This window comes from Ochotona curzoniae, unplaced genomic scaffold (assembly GCF_017591425.1).
Source record: "Ochotona curzoniae isolate NIBS_2020 unplaced genomic scaffold, NIBS_Ocur_1.0 contig_883, whole genome shotgun sequence".
Classification (NCBI taxonomy): Eukaryota; Metazoa; Chordata; class Mammalia; order Lagomorpha; family Ochotonidae; genus Ochotona; species Ochotona curzoniae.
The window spans coordinates 31,005,154-31,024,102 of record NW_024466599.1 but is presented as its reverse complement, the minus strand read 5'-3'; the positions used below and the strand labels follow the sequence as shown (position 1 = coordinate 31,024,102).

General features: G+C 39.2%; 1 protein-coding gene across 2 annotated transcripts in view; it reads right to left on the bottom strand.

Annotated features, from left to right (window-relative positions):
• The window catches only part of PLEKHH2 (pleckstrin homology, MyTH4 and FERM domain containing H2), a 79,604-nt gene extending 61,900 nt beyond the window's left edge, over window positions 1-17,704 (bottom strand). For both annotated transcript variants that reach the window (XM_040993994.1, XM_040993995.1), the window contains exons 1-2: window positions 17,582-17,704; window positions 2,041-2,103 (exon numbers count right to left, since the gene is read on the bottom strand). In XM_040993994.1, coding sequence (XP_040849928.1) covers window positions 2,041-2,103; window positions 17,582-17,704 — 186 coding nt within the window. The remainder of the gene's footprint in view (window positions 1-2,040; window positions 2,104-17,581) is intronic.
• Window positions 17,705-18,949: the final 1,245 nt, after the last annotated feature.

Here is an 18,949-nt window from a genome sequence, read left to right as displayed (position 1 = left end):
AGGGACTTGTGGGGACAGAGACTTTCAGGACAGTGGACCACTTTCCTGCAGTGGTCACTATTATGTCATCTACACTTTTTAAACCCACAGAATATAAAACACCAAGTCTGGAGGTGAAAACAACGTACTCGTGTTGGCTCAACAATTACAATACATGGACCATCCTGCTGTGGCATGTTGACTGTGGGGAAGGTTAGAGTGTGTATGTGGTAACAAAGGATGTCTGAGAATCGCAGACTTCCTGGTCCATTTTGTGATAAGTATAAACTGCTCTAAAAAAAAAAAAACAAATAAATAAATTCTGGGCTTTTTTTTCCTGGTTTGTATTTTGTAACCTTTTGTTTTCTGAAAGTCCAATTTGTTTCATTTTTAGTTGAAGCTCAGAATTACAGAAGGAGAGAATAAGAAAGAGAGAATCTTCCATCCATTTGGTCACTCCCACTCAGATCCTCAATGGCCAGGGCTGGACCAGGTTGAAACCAGGAGCCAGGAGGATCTGTCAGGTCTCTCATGTGGATGGTAAGAGTCCAAGCACCTGTGCCATTCTCCATTGTTTTTCCCGGGGCCATTAGTAGAGAGAGGGCCTAACGTGGTAGTCTAGTGGCTGAAGTCCTTGCCTTCCACTTGCCAGGATCCTATATAGGTGCTGGTTCATGTTGCAACAGCCCCAATTCCCTCCCTGATTGTGGCCTGGGAAAGCAGTGGACGATGACCCAAAAGCCTTGAAACCCTGCATCCACATGGGAAACCCAGAAGCTCCTGGCTCCTGGCTTTGGATTGGCTCAGCATTGGCCATTGCTGTCACTTGGGGAATGAATCAGTGGATGGAAGATCTTCCTCACTGTCTCTCCTCCTCTGTGTATATCCAACTTTACCACAAAAAAAAAAAAAAAATCTTAAAAAAAAAATAGAAAAAATCTGTGAGGGAAAGGGGGAAATGCCATATTTTAGGCTCTAACTCTATTTTACAGGAAAGATATCAAGCTAAAGAATCATGCTATAGGGGTACAATCCACAAATCCAGAATGTAAAAACTTTAGAGTACGTACTACCCCAACTTTTTAAACAAATAAACTGAAAAAAAAAAAGATGAAAATGGACCATATATTTATAAGAGTTTAAGAATCAAATGAAGTATATCAATTTGGTTTAGATTCTAACTCAAAACAGAAATATAAATGTATTGAAGCACATATTTACATATACTATATAAATAAAATATATCATAAATATATGTTTTATATAAAACATGTAAATAAAATTAAAGACAAGTACTTAAGTAGAAACATGTACTGTCACAACAATCGACATATAGAAACAATTACAATGTCCACCAATCAATGGATGAATAAACATATTGTGGTATGTAAGCTACAACATAGGTAGCATATATACCATTTACATATTAAGAAGTCAGACACAAAAGATCTCATACTGCTGGAAACCTACTATATAATGTCCAGAACAGGCCCAAATAGACAGGGACAGAAAACAGACTAGTGGTTGTCAGGGGCCTGGGGGTAGGGAAAACAACAGCTGAACTAAATACTTTGAAATGAAGTTCCAGTTTCCTTTTGGGGGTGACACAAATGCTGGGACTAGGCAGACATGGTGACTACACAAACTGTCAATTAGTCACTTTAAAATGGTGACTTTGACCTTATGTGAATTACAATTCAAGGGAAAAACAAAAACCAGAATTATGACATATTTGGGAAAATCTGATTAGAGCTTTGATGTACAGAAGCACTACAAATAAGTTCTAGTGTGCTGATTTTTAAGAGTCTTTATGTTTAGCTGCTGCAATTTCACTCATCAATTTCATTCATGAGCAAAATTACATGGTATCTTGGATTTGTTTCAAACTAATTTTGCTTTTAAACTTTTCAGTGTTCAGTTTCTCACCGATGGCTGCTAACATTTGAAGCAGAAAATTTTGTGCAGTTTTACGAACATAACTGAGAATTTTTACACATTAATTATATATCCAGAAAAATAATAACTTTATACAAATAAAGGCAAAAGAAAATTATACTCTACCTGTTGAAAGGCTTTTTCTGCTTGACGTTCAGCGTCAATAACTTGTCTCTCAAGCTGCTGCATCTGCAGTTAGAAAGCATAAAAAAGGTAAAACTTCACATTTCCCATTTGAAGAAAGACTTAATCTCGCACAATGTCATTCTTTTCTTTTAGAAGATCCAGTTTGCCAGATAAGAGTTACATGCAATTACCACACCAAAGTCTCTTTATGTTTATGAAAGTTGATCAAACACCAAAATTTTGATATTTCAATACAATATGATGGTTCACAGGCGTCTTCATCAACAGGATTTATCTTTATTGGACTGTAACTTGGAAATTCTGATCAACACATATTAACAAGAATACATTCAAGATTGATGTAAAATCCGGTGTCAAAAGGTTTCAATGATATCAGAGAAATTGAGTATTCTTATAAGCCGCACAGATGCAGCATGTTTAAATTATACCTGTCTTATAGTCTTGTGAATGAAAAGTGTAAAGAAGAATCTTTGATCAAACACACACACACAAACATTAAAATGAACAATATAAGTAGAATGTGTAAAGTCTAAAAACGGAACCAATATTAACATGAGGCATGTATACAGGTGTTGGATACACAATCCATGAACTTCAAGTTCTTGCTTTTGTTTGTGTGGAAGTCTGGTCAACTTTCCAATGGTCCATGCCTCAATCTGCACTCTTTTTCAATTCACTCTCCAGGTGGCTGCAATGGAGGCCAGAACTGAACCAATCTGAAGCCAGGAGCCAGGAACTTCTTCCAGGTCTCCCACATGGGGGCAGGGTCCCAAGGCGTTGGGCCATCCTCGACTGCTTTCCCAGGTCTCAAGCTGGGAGCTGGAAGGGAGGCAGAGCCCGCCGAGACACAAAAAGGTATCCACATGGGATCCTAGCAAGTGCATGGCTAGGATTTAGCCACTAGGCTATTGCGCCGGGCCCTAAATATACTATTAAAATTAGTTTTACCCGTTTCTTACTCACTCTGTGAACAAGTCTACTGGAAAATTTTCATTACGGGATGAGTGCCTTGGTACAGTGGGCTAAACCTCTACCTGCAGCATCTGCATCCCATATTGGCACCATTGTATTCCAGCTGCTCCACTTTCAATAAGGTTCCCTGCTTATGTTCTGGGAAAACAGCTCAAGAAAGCTCAAGCCCTTCAGACCCTGTATCCTCATGGGAGACACAGAAGAAGCTCCTGGCTCCTGGCTTCAGATCAGCTCATTTCCAGCCATTTGCAGCCATTTGGGGAGTGAACCAGCTGTCTTTCTGTCTCTCCTTCTCCCCATAAATCTGGTTTTCAAATAAAAATAAAATGTTATTAGGGAAGGGGAAGAGGAGAGCCTAGTGCCAACTAAATTGTATCAAAAGCAATAAAAAAAAAGAGCTAAAAAATAATACAATCTTTAAAATTCTCCAGGGGAAAATGGAATTTAAAAAAAAGACAATTTGAATTACATACGTGGCTCACATTCTTTTTTACTGGATAAAGGTGCAGAACATCCACTGTTACTGCATATGGCAATTCAACCATCTGTCCACATGACAGCATTTTTATTTGAAAGTCAGAGTTAAGGAGAAAGAGAGACAGATTGAAATCTTCAGCCTACTAGTTCACTCCCAGAGATGGTTATAACAGCCAGCACTGGACCAAGTCAAAGCCAGGAGCTAGGAGCTTTTTCCAAGTCTGTCATGTGGGTAGCAGGAGTCCAAACGCTTGGCTCAGCTTCCAACTGCTTTCCCCAGGCAAACAGGAGATGGAAAGGTAATGTGTCCATATAGGATGCCAGCATCACAAGCAGAGGCTTTACCCATTAATAACACAATGCTAGCCCCAGAGCAGCATTTTAAAAGAGATCATTTATTGCAAGAATCTAGATTCTAGAAGAGGTCTCAAATAGCTGGATATATAAATAAATACATCTCTGGTACATTCTGTGTGAGCCTTACATCATCTTTAATTTTTGTGAAAATATTTCACATCATTAAAACGAGCAAGTAATTGCCTGAAAGTATTTTGTTGAGTTAGTGTTTAGACTATGGAAGTATATAGAAGCAACTGGACAAGCATTATGTCTCCTATATGTCTGAAAGATACTTTTTTTTAAGCAATAATGGTTCATTTGTTGTTGATGTTACATTAAACTTTTAAAGGTGTTTTCACTTCTTCTTTTTCTTCTTCTTCTTCTTCTTCTTCTTCTTATCACTTTATGGTATAGTTCCATAGGCCCTGAGATTTCCCTACCCCCCGCCCAAGTTCCCTCCTCACCCAACACCGAGTTTCCCTATGTTATTACTATAGTATAGTTCTTCGTAAACAGTCATATTTCCTCATTGCGGGCATGGACAATGGCAGAAAGTCCAGCATCCTATTGTCAAGATATACTTAACAGTTTCATTAGGAGTCCATCTTTGATCTCTAAGTGGAGATGCATACTGCATTGTATCCTCATACCTAGATATGATTGTCTCCATTACACACTTACTATGCATCCCCTTAAATGAAAAGCCACGATACAAAATCAATAACAGGCCAGTGAATGACCAATGTATTGCTGAAGAAATGAAAAAGAAAATCAAAAATCTTCTTGAAGAAAATGATGCTGCTAAATGATCTATGAGTCAATGAAGAATTTAATGAGGAAGAAAGTGTTTTGAAGAGATGTAACTAAAAAAAAATCAAACTCCATGAGATATTGTTTCTGCTGATCTTTGTTGGTGAGATAATGTCTGCTGTAGGCAACAACTGTAGGATACTTTTAAACTCAAAAGCCAACTGGCAGACACATGCTTGTATCAGATTCTTCCCCTACTGGCAATATGCTGCCAACTGACACTATTATAACATAACTACATTCTATTTTCAGGGGAATTTTTTTGCCCCACCCTTTTGAACATTGTTGAGATTGCCAGGAGAAACAATTTTGCTAACAAAATATTTCCAGTGAGAAAAGAAAACAGTTTTCTTAAGGAAATCATACAAATATCTGATTTGTCCTTCTAAAATGCTTGGGTTATAATGATAATGGGAAAGGCAAAAATTTGCTTCATTATCATATGCCCGAATTAAGTATTCACACAAGACAACAATCAACAGGAAGCAACTTCAATAAGCATGTAAAAAATGGAATTAGATGTAAGTTGAGAAGCAGACATTTAGCCTAGCAATTAAAATACCAACTGGAGCATCCTTATCCCAGGTTGGAGTACCTGATTCTAGCCTCAATCAAAAGTGCACCCTGAGGGCAGAGGTGAAAGTTCCAGCCAGCCTCCAGGAGCTCCAGTTGAGTTGCAGGCTCATGGCCTCAGGCTCTGGTGAGATTTGAGGATTCCCTAAGGGGAATGTGGGCTCATTCACACTCTCTTTTTTGCCTCTCTTTCTCTGTCAAATACATAAATAAAATTTTAAATGTTTTGAAATCCAACATTTTTCTTTTTTTAAAGATTTTTTTTTTAATTGCAAAGACAGATATGCAGAGAGGAAGAGAGACAGAGAGAAAGAACTTCCATCCAATGGCCAGTGCTGTATCGATCTGAAGCCAGGAGCCAGGAACTTCCTCCAGGCCTCCCCTGCAGGTGCAGGATTCCAAGGACTTTAGGTAGTATGGATACTTTCATGACATTAATTCATCCAATGCATAAACAGGAAGCTTTTCCATCTTTTTGTGTATTTTTGTTTTTTTTTTCACAAATTTTAAAATAATTTTCACTGTAGCGTCTGGCGCAATAGCCTAGTGGCTAAATCCACACCTTGCACATGCTGGGATCCCATGTGGCTGCCACTTTATATCCTGGCTCCTCTACTTCCCATCCAACTTCCCGCTTGTAGCCTGGGAAAGCAGTCGAGGATGGCCCAAGGCCTTGGGACTCAGTGCTTGTGTAGAAGACCCAGAAAAATCTCCTGGCTCCTGACTACGAGTTAGCTCAGCTCCAGCCATTGCGGCCATTTGGGGAGTAAACCAGAGGATGGAATATCTTTCTCCCTGTATCTCCTTCACCTTGTAGATCTGCCTTTCCAATAAAAAAGTGAATAAATAGTAAAAATAATATTAATTTTAAATGTATAGGTCTTTCATATTGTTGGTTACATTTATTCCAGGGCATGCTTCAAGGGTCTTGCTCAAGTGGTTTTGATAGCTCAACAGTTATGAATTGCTGCCAGTCTCGCCACTCCAAGCACGATAGGGTCACTCAAGAATCCACTGATTGACATAGTCCATCATAGAGTCTCTGTTTGCCCAGTTTTTCACTGCCAACATATAGCTGAGGTGGTTGACTGACTTGTTCTGTCCTCTGTCTTTTGATGGTTAGGGTTCTAAGTCTGGCAGTTCGATTGGGGGGATCCCCAAAGAAACTTTGTCTGAGGTGTTCCCAGACCAGATTTTTGTATGTACTTGGCAAGTACAGGGCCCAGCACAGTCCATCACCCCAATCAATTGGTGGTTGCAACTTATGGGTTGGTTCTGTTTCCAGCCCTGTCTTCCATGCGAACCAATGGGTGTTGCAGTCCAGCCTGGTTCTGTCCAGCACATACTTGGCCCTCACATAAACCAGTGGGAGCTACAGCCTAGTTGGAGCAACCCACCATAACCCCCACCAGGCCCACCCCCTGCCCTGGTTTGCCAGTATGTGCAGCAGACTAGTCCAGTCTGTCCCACATCCCCTTCTAACCAGCTCTACTACCCAGCCCTCACGGATGTTGTTGGGTATCTCTCTGTCTAGCTGCCCCAGCCCCTGTCCTAGTTTTCGTGCCCTCCCGTGGGAGTGGTAACCCAAGAGGGAGGAGCCCACTATTTCCCTCCCAGGCCATTCCCACTCCCAGATTAGGCACTCTCAAGGTGGTTCTGTGGCTTAACTTGACAGAATTAGCCCCCACTGCCAGCTTCTGCCAGCTGATGCTGCGGCTAAGCCCAAACAACCCTCACCCACTCTAACTGTGTTTCTGTTGCAGGAGGTAGCTTATCCCGCTTTGTCACATTTTCTTGACAATTTCCTTTGAATAGCAAAACTGTTGAATTTTAATGAAATATAATTTATTTATTTTATGTTTTATGTCCTACTTTTAAAATCTTTGTAAAAATCACTTTTATTTCCCCCCCAACAGATCCTTCCCATGTTATTACAACACTTTAATCTTTCATAAGCAGTCATAATCAGGTAGAGAATGAGAATTTGTGGAGCGGGTAGGGAAATCCCAGACCTTATGCAATTATACCATAAAATTAAATAATAATAAATAATAGTAATAATAAAATTATTTTTTAAATCACTTGTATTTTTCCAATGCTTTCATGTAGAAGTTTTACATTTTTAGCTCTTTTTTTGTTCTTTTAAGAATTATAAGCAAAAGAAGAAAGAATTATAAGCAAAAAGGATCTATACCTTGATGTGTCATTATATAACATTCCTTAAGCCATGAATATGTACATACATGTATGTGTCTGTGCGTGTTCTTATTTACACATATGATCAGAAGACCAAGACAAATTGTTGTGAAATGTCTAAAAAAACTTCTAATGGGAGCTTATGAACAGTTTGTCAAATAATAAGAATTCAAAAAGAACCTTCAATGTCTCCTTTTCCCTACACAACTGGTGTGTGTGTGTGTGTGTGTGTGTGTGTGTGTGTGTGATTGTTTATTCTCTTTCATGTCAGAGGTTTCCTTCAGATGTTTACTTATTCATGAGACGTCATTCAGGCTTAAGGTTAGAAGACTTGAAGCCAACTACAGGCTGACTAGACGCTCCTCTGGGGTTTACTGACCTTGAAATTGTGCATTGGATGATCTGACTTGGCTCTCTGTTAGAAAACTATAATTATCTTTCTTTCTGGCTCAAGTCCTTAGGGAATTACAATCTTTTTCTGGAGAATAAAAGCTGGTTGCTGGTGTATCAGGGAGCCACAGGGCTGGGAATGAGGTCCAACCTCACATTGAATATGCAGAGATTCAAGTCATGCCCCTATTTGGGGTGGAGCAGAGTAATAAAAACTATAGGACAGAATATGCTCCAGGGAATTTTGAGCCAAATGTCTTCTAGAACCCTGTAACGTGGGGCCAGCGCAATGGCTCAATGGTTAAATCCTTACTTTATAAGCGCTGGGATCCCATAAGGGCACAAGCTCCTGTCTCAGCTGCTCCACTTCCCTTCCAGCTCCCTGCTTATAGCTTGGGAAAGTAGTGAAGGACAGCCCAAACCCTTGGTTCTGCACCTGCTTGGGAGACTTGGATGAAGCTCCTGGCTGCTGGCTTCGGATAGGCTAAGCTCCAGCCATTGCAGACATTTGGAAAGCAAACCGACAGATGGAAGACCTTTCTCTCTGTTTCTCTGTCTCTCCATAAATCTGATCTGCCTTTCCAATAAAAATATAAATAAATCTTTTTGAAAAGAACCCTGTAAAGACCTATTTGGGAAAGAGGGATGTATATTTTGTGTAATGGTGAAGATACTGCTTGAGGTGGCCTCAACACAGTAGCCTAGCGGCTATAGTCCTTACCTTGCATGCATCAGGATCTCATATGAGCACTGATTTATGTCCAGTGGCCCTGCTTCCCATCCAGCTCCCTGTCTGTGGCCTGGGAAAGCAGTAGAGGACAGCCCAAAGCCTTGGGACCCTGCACCCACGTGGGAGACCTGGAGGAGGTTCCTGGCTCCTGGCTTTGGATTGGCTCAGCTCCGGCCATCGCAGTTACTTGAGGAGTGAAGGGAAATATTTCTCATTTTTTCCTCTCTGTAAAATCTCCCTTTCCAATAAAAATAAATCAATCTTTGAAAAAAAAAAAAAAAGATATTGCTTGAGATGCCTGCATTCCATATTGGAGCACTTGTACTTGAGTTATTTGAGCATCAGCTCTTCTACTTCCTTTTCATTTGAAGATTTATTTATTTATATGGAAAAGTTAAAGACAGAGCAACAGAGAGAGAAAGAGAGAGAAATCTTCCATCTGCTGGTTCACTACCCAGATAGTCAGCAGCCAAGGATGCACCAGGTTGAAGGTAAGAGCCAGGAGTTTCATCTAGCTCACTCACATGGCTAGTTGGGGCCCAAATACCTGAGGCATGTTCCACTGTTGTCCCAGACCATTGGCAGGGAGCAAGGTCATAAGTGCAGCAGCTGGGACGCAAACAGGTGCCCATGTTGTCCTAGCCCCATTCTTACTCTGTCATGTCCTGCTAATGTGTTCCCTGGGAGGCAGCAGGCGATAGTTCAAGTAGCTGGGCCCTTATGAAACATGTGGGAGACTCTGATGAAGTTCCAGGATCCTGGTTTCAGCCTGAACCAGCCCTGGTTGTTGTGTGCATTTGCAGAGTGAACCAATGGACGACAGAGGTCTGTTTGTCCATATTTGCCTTTTTTCTTTCAGTAAGTAAGAAAAAAATAAAATTAAAACAACAGCAAAAAAAAAAAAGAGGGAGAAAGAGAGAAATAAAAGAGTTAGTGGGGGAGTGAAGTATCAGCCTGAAAATACTGTGTATCAATGCCAAATATGTGGCTGTTACTGTCACTTCGTTCCCTAAAAACTTCTCATTTGTTCCATGCCAAATATCTAAAAGCAAAGTGTTTACTTTCTACAAAGCTGGAAAACTCTTCTCTTATAAAACTGAATTAGTTTTTGGACCATTCTAGCAACTGTAGTTTTACGAGCTCACGACCTGAAAGACATTCTTCCACCCACTTACCAAAGAGCAAAAGCTAACAGTTGACCAGTACTAGCTATTTATATGTATACAATTGCAAGTAAACTTTGTAGATATTCCTTTTTTTTTTAATTGAAAAGGCAGATATACATAGAGGAGGAGAGACAGAGGAAGATCTTCCACCTGATGATTCACTCCTCAAGTGACCACAATGGCCGGTGCTACGCTAATCCAAAGCCAGGAGCCAGGAACTTCCTCCAGGTCTCCCACACGGGTGCAGGATCCCAAAGCATTGGGCTGTCCTCGATTGCTTTCCCAGGCCACAAGCAGAGAGCTGGATGGGAAGTGGAGCTGCCGGAATTTTAACTGGCACCCATATGGGATCCCCGAGAATTCAAGGTGAGGACTTCAGGACTTCAGCTACTAGGCCACCATGCGCCAGGCCCAATGTTCCACTCTTAAATACAAATATAAATACACCACCAAAGATCATCAGATGTTTGAAAAAAGCTCTCAATCTGCAGTCATTAATTGACTGATTGATTGTTTGGTTGATTGACATAAGAATGGAAAAATAGGGCCCGGCGCGGTGGCACAAGTGGTTAAGGTCCTCGCCCTGCACGCCCGGGATCCCATATGGGTGCCGGTTCTAATCCCGGCAGCCCCGCTTCCCTTCCAGCTCCCTGCCTGTGGCCCGGGAAAGCAGTCGAGGACGGCCCAAAGCTTTGGGACACTGCACCCGTGTGGGAGACCCGGAAGAGGCTCCTGGCTTTGGATTGGCATAGCATAGGCCGTGGTGCGGCTACTTGGGGAGTGAATCATCGGACGGAAGATCTTCCTCTCTGTCTCTCCTCTCTGTATATCCGCCTTTCCAATAAAAAAAATAATAATAAAAATAAATCTTTAAAAAAAATAGAATGGAAAAATAATCGAAGGAAGGAAAGATAATTCAGGGAACAAGAAAATCTTTTAAAAATTCAAGTAAATGTTCAGGAACCAGGAACTTTCAAATACATTACCTCACCATCATACCAGGAGAAAGAAATTATTATTCCCATTATAACGATTAGAAAATTAATGTTAGGATTCTGGACTCTCTGCCAATGTCCATGCCTGCAATGATGGACATATGACAGTGTATGAAGAACTATATGTTAGTAATGATATAGAGGAACTAAGTAGGGGGAGAAAATTGGGGAGGGAATAAGGGAATATGGAAATATGGAACTGTATCATCAAATGATAATAATAATAATAAAATGTAAAAAAAAAAGAAAAGAAAAGAAAATTAAGGTTAAGGATGAGTATGCTGGTGCCGGCACAGTGGCGTAACACATTAATCCCTTATGAGCACTAGCTTGTGTCCTAGCTGCTCTACTTCCCATCCAGCTCCCTGTGTATAGCCAGAGAAAAAAGGACAATGACTCAAGTTCTTGGGCTCCTGCAACATGTGGAAGATCCAGAGGAAGGTCCTGGCTCCTGGCTTCAGATTAGCTCAGCTCTGGCTGTTTAGGCCATATGGAGAGAGATCCAGTGGTTGAAAGATCTTTGCGTCTCGTGCTCTGTAACTCTGCCTTTCAGATAAAAATGAATCTTAAAAAAAAAAAAAGAATGAGTATGCCTAATATAAGCTGTGCTTCCAGACAGCGACACAACTGGGGAAATAATTCTTCATACTCAAAATTCTCTCATACTCTTTTAGTTGAATCACAGCTGTTCTCATAAACTACACATACAGCTATAGTTACACAGAACCATATAAAAATCAGTCCCAAAATACAAAACCACAAAATTCTTAGCTGGAAAGCATTTGTCTTTTGTCTGCTATTCTTTCTGCTCAGGAGTCTTACCATTAAGTGAAAAAGCATATTAACATTCCTTATAGGAGCAACCTTAAGTTACACGTTTTCAGAAAACCTATGATAAAACCAGAGAGATACAAGAAAGGCTAAATTCTAACCAAACTCTGCCGCTGGATAGGAAGAATAAGTATTCTCTCTTCAGATATTAGATACACTCACAAAAATGGTTAAAGTAGGCAAGATCACTAACGCAGAACAGCAACTCAATAAATGTATTTTGAGTAAGTGAGCAAAGTCAAAGAATGAAGGCTTTAACTCTCTCCAAAATATTATTGTAAAGATAAATTTTGATAAAGAAAAACTACATTTTCACAAGGCATATTACAGATCATAGATTTAAAACATTTCACATTGATGAGAATATATATTAGCATACCCAAGAAAGTGTTATTACACGTTAAGGCCAGTTTAGACACAAGGATAGTCTAAAACGGTCTTCAGTGATTATTTTTATAGGCGCTCAAACTGGGAAAAACTTTGTAAAATATTCAGAGAAGCAGTACAGGACATATTTATGAGAATTTTACTTTCGCAGTGTGGACTATAATGCAAACCTTGGGTTAATTTTACAATCGATCCATCCTAAAAAGAACTTAAAACATTCAACTGCCTCAAGGCCATTTATACAATAACAAAATGAAGCAGTAGATTTTAATCTTACTGCTTCACTTACACTTAGTGCTTAAGTGTCTCTCTAACTAGACTCAGCTTAGCAAGTAGCAGTGCTAAATGCCACTGATCAGGATGATAATAATAACAGCCCACAGTACCCAGTGATCTCATTGTTGCAGGCACATCGCATATTGGCTTAGCTGATCAGTTAACTTACAATACTTTATGGCCTTCACACTCACTGCTGTGGACAGAAATACCCCACTATATCTCACTCATTCTGATGCTCTCCTACAAACCCAAAGACTCTACCAATAAGCATTTTAAAAATCTTGTTATAATAAATAATATCTTCAGTCAAAAGCCCCCCAAAATGACAAATGGCCCAGAAAATCTCATTGTTGGTATATGTAGAATTTCCACCGAATACTGTGAAGCGTCTAATCCCAACAGAGAAACTAAGAAGAGATAAAATTCAAATACGCCAATACTGGTCAATTGTGCGAAAGCAACATAGACTATGCTGTCCAGGGACTCCTGGGTCCTATCAGTCTTCCTACACTGTTCCAGGGAAATCATATTCATGAAAGCAAGACCAAGAGACAGGAATTCCCAGACAGCAAGCTGCATTAAGTAAAGGCAACATCAGGTTATCTGGGCCATGCCGATGCCTTAAGGGAAAAGCTTTCATATTTTTCTCCTTTTTATCTTCTGAAAGATGTAATCCATAGACAACATTTCATCTTAACTTAAAAAGAAAAAACTTTCCTTTTTTTTTCTTTTCTGAATCAGAATCTAGCTGGCTAATAAAGTAGAAAAACTACTTAAATCTCAGCTTCCCTGAAGAGTTTATATTTGGCATGCTAAGGATATTTCCAACACCATTCCTTAAATTCCTCCAACGACCTCTCCCACTTACAGCAGTGCTTGCCTAAGACTTCAATAAGGTCCCTTTCTGCACAAGCTTCAGTATTTAAGTAGCTTGGAAATTATGATAACAAAAAAATTCATGTAAAAACAGTTTTTTCTAAAGAGTTTCTGTACTCTTTGGCTGTATATCTAGAAAATACAAAGTATATGTAAGTGAAATTCATCTTTAATGGTGAAAATATTCCACAATCATCTCACATATTTTTCCTTAAAATTAAAAAATATATACTCTCCTTATCTATATGTAATTATATTTAACTCAGTTCCTTGTATACATATGCAATAATTCTGTCTCCAAAAAAATCATGAAAATACTGAATTACATCTGTGCACTAAGCACTTTAGGAGATGCATCACAACGAATGTGAATGATGTATGTTTGCAGCTTTATTTGCTAGCAATGTGATATTGAGCATATTCCTCAATTACTGTCAGTCTTAATATCTTTAAATTGGGAATAATGATGACATTATAGAGCTCCTGTGATATTTAAACTAGCTAATGATTATAAAGGCATATCAACCACAGTTGGCACCTAGAGCTGGTTGCCTATAGCAAGCTCCAGTGAAACAGAACTAAGAACCAGTAGTGAGAAGTTGATCAAATTCCTGGCAAAGAGCTGAGAGATCAAATTAGAATTCTTTCAAGTATCTTCAGCCTTGGGCCTGCTTCCCTCTGAGGGGGAGGGAAGGCGTGCAGAATTATTAGGGAGAAGTCCTGGGGAAAGCTGGTCCTAACCCAACACCAAAGATTGTAGATGAGACCAGACTAGCTTCTGGACTGTAACATTGCACTTGAATTCACATTCAGAAGCAATGCTATAGAGTTTGCTTTGAAAAGCAAGTAGGATTACGTACATCGTTTTATATATATATATATAAATGTATACATATGTGCGTGCGCGCGCGCGCACACACACACACACACACACACACACACACACACACACAGTAATAGGTGCCTGAGGCCAAGCAGAAACTGCCATACTGCCTTGCTGAAGACAAGATGGAACAGGCCAGAGAAGGCAAGGAACATGCTAAACAACAACAACAACAACAAAACTATATCTGAAAGGCCAGTTAGGGTGATGCTTCAACACCCCGGCTTGAAAAGCACAATGTCTGAGTTCAATTCTTGACTCCATCACTGACTTTTTGGTGCAAACTCACAGAAGTTAAGTAACTTTTCAGTGCTTAAGCTTCCTCTTATGTAAATATTGGTAATACTAATACCTGCTTAAAAAAATAGCATTAAGGATTAAAAAGTTAACATATATATGATACTCATATATAGATACTTATTATGCGGCACTTAGAAGAGTTCCTGGCACAGATAAGAATCCACTTCCTAATCTATAAAGTCCAAATAATAAAAGTTATTATTTCAAAGGTTGTTATGAGATTTAAACAGAGTAGCTATCAAGTGTTTAACATACAAATAAAAAATTAGGTATGGTCATCAAATCATGACTGAGTAACAGAATTTTCAAATTTGGAAAAATATTTCATAATAGGCTATATATAACAGAAAATGTGAAAACGCTTATTCTTGGTGCTGGCACGATAGCTCAGTTGGCTAATCCTCTGCCTATAAACACAGGCATCCCCTATGTGTGCCAGTTCTTCTCCCCGCTGCACCACTTCCCATCCAGCTCCCTGATTAAGGCCCAGTAAAGCAGCAGAAATTGGCCAAAGCCTTTGGGGCCGCTGCACCCACATGGGAGACCCGGAAGAAGTTCCTGCTTTGGACCAGCTCAGCCTTGCTCTTCTAGGCCATTTGGAAAGGGAAGCGACAGATGAAAGATCTTCCTCTCTGTCTCTCCTTTTCTGTAACTCTGCCTTTCCAACAAAAATAAATAAATTAAAAAGAAAATGCTGGGCCCAGCGCAGTGGCCTAGTGGCTGAAGCCCTTGCCTTGCACACGCCAGGATCGCACACTGGCACCAGTTCTAATCCTGGCAGCCCCACTTCCCATCCAGCTCCCTGCTTGTGGCCTGGAAGAGCAGTAGAGGATGGCCCAAAATCCTGGGACCCTGCACCCACATGAGAGACCTGGAATAGGCTCCTGGCTCCTGGCTTCTGATTGGCGCAGCTCCACCTATTGCGGCCACTTGGAGAGTGAATCAGTGGATGGAAGATCTTCCTCTCTGTCTCTTCTCCTCTCTGTATATCTGACTTTCTAATAAAAATAAATAAATCTTTAAAAAGAAAGAAAGAAAATGCTTATCCCATTCTGGTATGGAATATATTTACTGGGAAACCTTGAGTGACTTGGCACCATTATCCATTTTCCAGTGTGCAAAACACATCCAAACCATTCCAACTCTTAGATTTGTCCAAAGATTTAAGTCACACACACAGAATATGGGCCAGAAAAACAGAAGAAAAGAAAGGAAAAGAAACCACAATCAAAGCAGTAATTTTGACATATTCCTCTTAACATTGATTCACTGACATAGAAAACATGAGATTTAAATGCATATGGATTAATAATCAAAAAGCTATTGACAGTTTTACTTACAGAGAAAAGCCCTCACAATTTATAAAATGGGCAAATAAAGAAGATATGCTGTAATACGCATTCTGAAGGACAAAAGTGATGATGCCATAAAATTGAACTCTAAGATCAAACAATTAGAACCCAAATACTCTAACTTGTCCATAAGGAAATAGCGTAGAGAAGTCAAAAAACCGTGAGGAGATTGGGGCCAACAATATCAGCAGTTATATTGGTCGCAGATATCAAGGTTGCCACTGGGAAGTATCCTTGAGCTACAACAAGATAACTAGACGATGGTATGGAACAGTGAGCATTGGGGAAAATACCAGGTAAATCAGTTAAATATAGGAAATAATTTTGACAGAGAGGAAAGCAAAAGACAAAGGATGAATCACTGATGTCAAGCTAGGATAAGCTTCTCCAATGTGAAAAATATTTAAATTGGGATTTTTTTCAAGTTAAAGATTTTATTGTAATATCAACCTATAAATCATAGTGATATTGGGGATTTATTTTACAACACACATTAAGATCATCCCTGGCCCAAGTGAGTAGGGTAACTTCAGTCTTTTCCCTAGAGGACGTGAAGCCACGAGAATTGAAGATGATCTATATGAAGGTTTAAATTGAATGCTGTTTCTGACCTGAGTCAGTCTCATAAACTGAATGGGTTTTTTTTTTTGTTGCATCATATTAGTTTACTTCTGTGCTAAACAGATTCTCAGCCAGCAAAGGAAGGAAGATTTAAGGCCTTCGTTGGGAGTCTGACATCTGAACCAGTCTTCATCCCAACAGAATTATGCAGACTAGAGTGTTTAAGATTATCTGCAAATCCTTATGAAGAGTCAGAATGACCACTAGTAGTTGTCCACAGTCAGACCACCCTGAATGTGCCTGGTCTTGTCTGATCTGGGACTAAGCAGGATTGGGCCTGGTTAGTACTTGGATGGGAGACTATTAAATAGCCATCATTCAGTCACTTAGTGCTGTTTGATAGAAATATGGTATGTACTAGGTGTATCATTTTAAATCTAACATACATATGAAGGCTAAAACAAAATAAGTGAGATTTATTTTAATATTGTCCATTCAATCCAACATCCAAAATATGCTCACACATAATTAATACCAACATTATTTTTGACATACTTTATAGTCTTTATTTCATACTAAATCTTTGAGATCTGGTATGAATTTTACAATTGCAATACATCTGATTTTGAACTAGCCTCATTTAAAGTGCTCAACAGCCACAAATGGCTAGTGGCTACCATATCAAATAACGCAAGTCTGAAAGCCAAGTTTCTGGAAACCAGAACATGAGTTGTCTTGTTTCCAGATGTAGCTGCAGTATTAAGAAACCTGTCAGGCACATAATTAGTCCTCAATGAATATTCGTTGAAATGAATGGATGAACAAATCTATTCATTTTATACACATATTTGCCAAAACAGAATTCCTGAGACATAAAAGAAATCCTAATTACATAATTAGCACTTCTAAGAGAAGCATATAATTACACTAAACTCAATTCTAACCAGATGTTAGTTTAGCAATAAACAGCCAATACAAATTCCTTCACAGGTGCACATATTCAAGTTCAATATAGACACATTTTACTGTGCACAGGCCATTTTCTTCCATAATCATTTTTACATGGTTTTCCTAAACATTTAGTAGATCAAAATGCTTTCACCCACTCCTAGTAAAATCAAATAAATTATAGCTTTTCTCTTTGGAAGGAATAAATTTCATATTTATCAGCATAGACAATTCTCACCTACTCTACTTTAGCATTTGCAATATCTTAATCTCTGACCCAGTGTAATAATGAGAAAATAAGATTCCAATCACAGCCTCAAACATTTGCTAAAGGCTCAATTACAGTCGTTATTACAAAAATACTCAACCCCAATAATACTGAGATTAGTTAAAACTAATGAAAGCATCCCAAGTAACTGACATTGAATAATAAAGACTAAGGGGGAAAAGCTGACCTTCTCTGCTAAGAGTTCTCGTATCTTGCTTGCTTGAATTCTAAATTTCATGAGCTGGGACTCCAGAGCTATGCATCGTTCTTTCCAATCTACTGGTCCTTCTGGCACAGAAAGCTCAGCCATATTTATTCTAAAAGAGAGAGAGAGAGAAAACATTCAAACAGGACAACAAAATTAGCATTCAAGATAATTCATTAAATCAATGTTCACATTCTAGTTGCTGTCTAATAATATGCATACACAAATGTTAAATTCTAAGATGAATGCCAGAACCAACTAGAGTTAATGCAAAGAATTTAGTGCAACACAGAAAGGTAGGTTTTGAGACCCAATTGTGTTCCTTAACAAATTTATGCCCAAATTTACTTGGTCTAGAAAAATGAGGAATGATGATCACAAGCCATTCTTTCTAAAATAATTTTTTAAATCTATTTTATTTTTGAAAGGCAAAAGTAAAGAAAGAAAGAGAGAGAAACAGAGAGATCTTCCGTCTGCTCGTTCACTCCCCAATTGGTCACAGTGGCTGTGCCTGGGTCAGGCTGAAGCTGGGAGCCAGAACTTCTTCATGGTCTGCCACGCAGGGACCTGAGCCCAACCACTTGAGCCATCCTCTGCCACTTTCCCAGGTGCATCAGCAGGAAGCTAGATGACAAGTGAAATAACCAGGACTTGAAATAGCACCCTTATAGGATCCTGGGACTGCAGGTGGCAGCTTAACTCACTATGCCACAGCGCCAGCCCTCAAATCATTCTTTCATGTAAGTATGTTGTGAAGAACAAGAGAAATGTGGCTGTCTCTAACAGAATTTCAGACAGTGTAATACCACCACACAAACATACTACTGTTATAACTTTGCCTCTCCCAATAAAACGGTTAAAAATCTACTGCCTTGCATTTCATCAAACTCTTAAATTTACAGGAATATCACAATTTGATACATTTGGTTAGCATCATAAAATAACCTTAAAAAGCTAAATTACCACTGTTCTGATTTACAATTTAGATTTGCTTAAGTATTGCTTACTGCCAATCTAAATTCCTCCAGGTGCAGGCTGTCTTTCTAATCCTTTGGCATATTTAGCCAAAGGTTATGATGCTGACAAATTTGCATGATTTTCATCTAGGGTCAGAACAGAAATATATAAATATGAAATCTAGGATAACCTGTATGACATTATTCTGGAATCGGGGACATCGTGGTATTTACTTTCTTTTGAGAGGAGATTGGTCCTAGGGAGCAATGTTGTAGAGGGGAAGAGAAGAGGCAAGGAAACTGGTTTTGAAATTCTCAAACATTACTTGATTTCAGGGACATGATTAGTTCTGGCTCTACGATTCTTAACAGCAGTTTTAAGTGATTAATAATG